The sequence below is a fragment of the Sciurus vulgaris genome (assembly GCF_902686455.1).
Source record: "Sciurus vulgaris genome assembly, chromosome: 8".
NCBI classification, from domain to species: Eukaryota; Metazoa; Chordata; class Mammalia; order Rodentia; family Sciuridae; genus Sciurus; species Sciurus vulgaris.
Genome location: NC_136468.1, coordinates 80,007,869 through 80,013,824, shown reverse-complemented (window position 1 = coordinate 80,013,824; position 5,956 = coordinate 80,007,869). Strand labels below are relative to the sequence as shown.

Sequence of the window (5,956 nt, the reverse complement as noted above, 5' to 3'; positions counted from 1 at the left end):
TCCAAGGAAAAGCTCAGTAAACACACACAGTAGTCAACTTCAATTGTAAACAATCACAAAACAAACTTTAAAGGATTTATACCAATGTGAAGCTCTGTGGGAAACTGTTTTCTCAAAGTATTGCAGATGATTATTATGAACAAAATAAATGAGGTAAGGTAATGTTACAATAATGATCTGGAACTAAGAGTCAAATGAGTAAGATTAAAGGCACAAAGAAACTCTTCCTAATAAACATGCAGATAACTGCTGGAAAGAAAAATAAGTTCCTTGTGTGAAATTAACTGCCAAACATTCCCAACCTACACAAAGCTTCCATAAAGGACATCTAAATCTGTCCTTGTTTGTAACATGTGTTGTGACAAGATTTGACAGTTTATCAAAGAACTATAATTGCTACCTAAACATCCAGCATTTTGTCAACTACAAGTATGTTTAGCGAAAGCATTTAGTTCACTTAAAGTACAACCATTTTTCTCTGCTTTTTGAAAGAACTGACTGAATTTTTTTTCTCTTTAGCCCATCAAGCTGCATCAGGGCTCTCTTTGAATTATTTATGTCGGGATTGTAAAGGGTAAAAGAATAATCAGTAAAGCAAGAAACTATTACCAAGGTAATATATATATTCTGGGTATTGACTCAAAAGACCTTCAAAATGCAACAATTCTCACAGATCTGTAGAGATGGCATTTAAATGTGTTTTTGCCTTGGGAACGAGAAAGATAAGGCATTTTCTCTCTATTGCAATTTTCGTTTCCAGAGCAATTTATTAAGAAACAATGCCGTAAATAGAGAGAATGTATTGTTCAATAGGCAATGTTCCTACCTGTAACTTTTGTCAGAAACAGTCAATGATAAGACAGATGTCTCTCTCAACCTGCAGAGAAAAAGTAAACAGGAGCCAATCCCCTTGCAGCATATCCAGGTAATGAAATGTCAAAATAACAAAGATATTCCCGGACACTACTAATGGTTCATTTCTTTCTGTAGATTGTGTTTTGTTGCTGTTTTTAAGCAAAAGAATTTGTCGTTTATGGTTTCATGTTTGTTCTTTGTTGTGGTTACTTGATAAAAAGAGAAAATATTTTATGCAAATATTTCTGCACCACTTTAAAATTTTTCCTTCAATTTGATAAACTTCAAAAATAAATTTCAAAAAAAGCCCTAAAGAGAAATAGCAAAATAAAGAAAAAAAGGCCATACTTGAAAATTTAGGAATCCCATATCATAATCCATACTCTGCCTCTAATTATCCAATAGATCGCAGGACAGTTGCTTCATTTCCCTGGGTCTCAGTTTCCTGTCTGGGAACTCGAATATTAAGATGAGTGGGTGGTCTCTAAGGCCATTTCTATCTTTAACATTTTATGATTCTAGACAAATCCCTGGAACTATGAGGTATAGCAACAGCCAGAGCTTGGAGCAAAAATAGCAGCAAGACAAAAATGTCTCCTATTTAACACCTCAAGAAAAAATGCAACCAACTATGGTTTTTAAATGTTTACATTAGCATTCAGTCCTATTTAGGTAATATTAAATCTATTTAAAAATCTGTTTTGTTTTTCATTAAAAACAGAAAATGTGTGACACACTGAGAATGCTAGGAGAAAAATCAATTTAATTGAAGCTACAAGTACTTTTTAGTGCTTCTAAATTAAGCCACAGAATTTTCTTTATAAATCATCGTATGTAGTCTGACTTAGAATGAATTGTATGGTAGAGGTGATTCTCTTGATTTTTGTGATAGGAAAGAATGTAAATGAAGGATGGCAGATAGAAAGCAGCCTATAGGCATTGTCAACCATGAAGAATCTGAATTAAAGAGAAAAAAAGCACTTTGATGTTAGGAGAGATGTGATTGGGATCATTGGCAAATCATTTTGATGTAGCATTTTTAACAAGTAGCATTTTTAGCTACTTATACATCTTTATAACAATAGTTCATTCAATATATCAAAGTGCCTTATTTATAGTCAACAGGTATTGATGAATCTTGCCCACCTGTTATCTAACCCATCCTTACTCCATCCCTGAGCTTATCTTATCAACGAATTCAACCCTTTGGGGAAACTCAGAAGTTGTATGAAAAGATACATTGGACAATTATTTGGTAATTTTAAAATGTGAATGATGACAATTTGATTTTTGGCTAAATTAAAACATTCCAGAATCCAAAAGTCAGGCAACCATTAACAGGTTTTGAATGTATGATATGCAGTTGAAGCTTCCATTATATATATGAAACGGCCATTTCATTGTTGAAATTCTTAGTATCTATGGTCCTTTCTACTTCCTGCTCCACTACCTAAACACCCAATATATTGTGGAAGCTGTAAGTTTAAAATTTTCTAATAAGCACTTAATTACCAAATAAATTGCATTTTTTATTACAAAAAATAGTAAAAGTTCAATACCATATTAATAGGCAGCATTAAAATATAACAGTCCTTCATTCTCCAACTCGCTTCTTCAAAGTAATAATTGTAAAAGGAACATCCATACTTATTTGATACTTTGAATATTACATAATCCTAAATACATAAAACATTTGATACTTTGAATATTACATAATCTTAAATACATAAACTTATGCATACTTTCTGTGATTAGCTTTATACCTGTAAAAAAATACCTTGAAGACATTTCCATATGATTACACAGAAATCAATTTCTTCAATGGGTGCATTGTATGTACAATAAAGTATACGATAATTACTTATTAGTAAATACCTGTTGGTTTGCAGATTTTACTTTTGTAAACAATTCTAGGATGGTTACTCTTTGTCACCATCTTATATTCTAGAAGTGGTGTAGCGCCTGACTGACATACAGGAGACACAGAATATTTATTGAATGAATTAACACAGCAACAATTATCAGTTGTTATATATTTATATATCAATTGTTACATAATAATTGACAATTATTATATATTTTGAGGTTGCTTGTGAATATTTCTCTGGAATAGATTCCTAAAAGCAAACATGAGCCAAAGTTTACATACAAAATCACCCTTGCAAAACACACACATTTCTACATTCTATTGGAAACCATTGTCTATTTTATAATTTTGGCCTGCTTGATGTGTGAAAATAATTAACATTTTCTTGATTATTTGCATTTTCACATGTTCATTGGTCACTTTATACTGTGAATTGTCTATTTATACTATTTTCCAACTTTTTAAATTTTTTCTCTGTACTGGAGGAACTTTGTGTAAAATATCTATGCACATACGGTTCTTCTGACTGTAAACTTTCCTTTTAAACTTGTAAGCTTGTAAAAGTTTTATTTATTTATTTATTTATTTTTGTTTTCAAATTTGGTTAAGCAGCCATAGGAAACTAATAATAGCATTAATAATAATGATGATGAAAGTGGTATAAATTCCATGCGCTAAGAAGACCTGACTCTAGTTTAAAAGTGTGAAGCATATGCCAATCAGAAAATTTTCAAAAGATCTGGGGTCCATTTAGCCTCGCGTGCAGAACAGACAGCAGCAACCGCTGAGGAACCACCGGAAACCGTTAGCGTCTGTGGTCCAACTTCCGTTTCAATTTCAGACCCGCAGAGACCTGTGGACAAGGAATCCTTAGGATCGTTGGCCAAGATGCCAAATATCAAAATCTTCAGTGGCAGCTCCCACCAGGACTTATCCCAGAAAATTACCGACCGCCTGGGTCTGGAGCTGGGCAAGGTGGTGACCAAGAAATTCAGTAACCAGGAGACCTGCGTGGAAATTGGCGAGAGTGTGCGTGGAGAGGATGTCTACATCGTTCAGAGTGGTTGTGGTGAAATCAACGACAGTCTAATGGAGCTTTTGATCATGATTAATGCCTGCAAGATCGCTTCTGCCAGCCGAGTTACTGCGGTCATCCCATGCTTCCCTTACGCCCGGCAGGACAAGAAGGACAAGAGCAGGGCTCCCATCTCCGCCAAGCTCATTGCAAATATGCTGTCCATAGCAGGCGCGGATCATATCATCACCATGGACCTACATGCTTCTCAAATTCAGGGTTTTTTTGACATCCCAGTAGATAATTTGTACGCAGAACCAGCTGTCCTGAAATGGATAAGGGAGAATATTTCTGAGTGGAAGAACTGCACCATTGTTTCACCTGATGCTGGCGGAGCCAAGAGAGTAACTTCCATTGCAGACCATTTGAACGTGGACTTTGCCTTGATTCACAAAGAACGGAAGAAGGCCAATGAAGTGGACCGGATGGTACTTGTGGGAGACGTGAAGGATCGTGTGGCCATCCTTGTGGACGACATGGCTGATACTTGTGGTACAATCTGCCATGCAGCTGACAAACTTCTCTCAGCTGGAGCCACCAGAGTTTATGCGATCTTGACTCACGGGATCTTTTCTGGCCCGGCCATTGCTCGCATCAATGGTGCATGCTTTGAAGCAGTAGTAGTCACCAATACCATACCTCAGGAGGATAAGATGAAGCATTGCTCCAAAATACAAGTGATCGACATCTCCATGATTCTTGCAGAAGCCATCAGGAGAACTCACAATGGGGAATCTGTTTCCTACCTATTCAGTCACGTTCCTTTGTAGTGGAATACAAGTTATTCTATTTTAAAATGAGATAAAATAAAAATAAAAATAAATCCTGCCCATTATTTTGCCTATTTGATAAAAAGTTCAGTAGAAGACCTAGCATTTTCTAGTGTGGCTTTTTACATTTCTGTATCAGGTATACTAGAGTTTATCTTAAATTGAGGAGAGACAAATTGAAAACTGCTGAAATTTCCTGACTGGCTTCTCTCATTCTGGCATCTTTGATGATTTTGTGAACCCTGCAGGTTTAACTCCATAACCCAGGTTGTGTGAAATTTCAGGCAGCATTTCAGTGTGCTGTGTAGACCTCTATACAGAACAATTAAGTCAACACGCTCACATCCCAACACACACCCACACACACAACAGTGTGTCACAGGTTCTCCAAGGTCTATGATAAATTATAGTAAGAGCCCTGGCAAACCCCAAACTTTTTCTCCTGGAGCAAGCAGCTTTCAGCTTAAGCAGCCTTTGGTATCACAAAGGAAGACAGCAGGTGCAGCAAATGCATCTTTTTTGACTATAAAAATACTTATTAGCACACATTCATTATACAAAATAATGGGTTTCATAAAACTAATCACCATATATTTGCAGACTATCTTTGATTCTAGTTAAAATTGTTCCTTGCAATTTAGTTTTATGTCCAATCATTTTGACCTTTTCCTAGTTGAGCCCAAATGGTTGGTGTACCGTATTCTTTTGGTTCATACACTTTCTGCTATATAATCTCTTAATGTTCAACATTCACATTACTGTACTTCAATATTCTTTTGCCTAATACCCCAAGTAGTAGATTTTATGTGATGTTGTAGTGCCTTTTGATTGATTTAAACATGTAATTTTTATCTTCCTCCTTTGTATTTGGTTGGTCTCTCAACCTGAGATATTTTTAAATGATAGTATTGTTTCTTGTTAAGGGAAACCAATAAAATGTCTGGATATGGTGTGGAGCTGGACATGTTATGTGAAATTTTTGATCTCTAAGAAAATCTCCAAGAGTTTCTAAAAAGTAAAACAAAAACAAGATAGCTTAAAAAAAAAAAAACAATATTCAAATTCCTATAAAATTCTCATTTGAACAACTGGGCAATAAGCAAAATGGAACAATTTCTTTGTAGTTCTAAAGGAATATTTTTAACCTAAATTCAGTGTCCAAACTGTCATTAAAATTTGAAGGCAATATTAAGGCATTTTTAATATTACAAAATTAAGACACTGTATCGCCATGAATGCTTTTTGAAAGTACTATTCGAAGTGATTAGAAATAAAAAAATATGTATATGACCAATAGGAACACATGAAATAAAAGACATTGTGGTAATCAAAAGAAAGTTATACAGAAAAAAATAGTTTTTAATGAAGATTATGACAGCTAATAAGATA

The 5,956-nt window shown here is 34.8% G+C and overlaps 1 protein-coding gene across 1 annotated transcript; it reads left to right on the top strand.

The window, feature by feature from the left end:
* Positions 1-3,610: 3,610 nt before the first annotated feature.
* Positions 3,611-4,567, top strand: PRPS1L1 (phosphoribosyl pyrophosphate synthetase 1 like 1; the record flags this gene model as incomplete). The annotated part of the gene is made up of 1 exon (XM_079151599.1): positions 3,611-4,567. One exon carries the CDS (start codon positions 3,611-3,613, stop codon positions 4,565-4,567), a length of 957 nt encoding a protein of 318 aa, XP_079007725.1.
* Between the last annotated feature and the right edge of the window lie 1,389 nt (positions 4,568-5,956).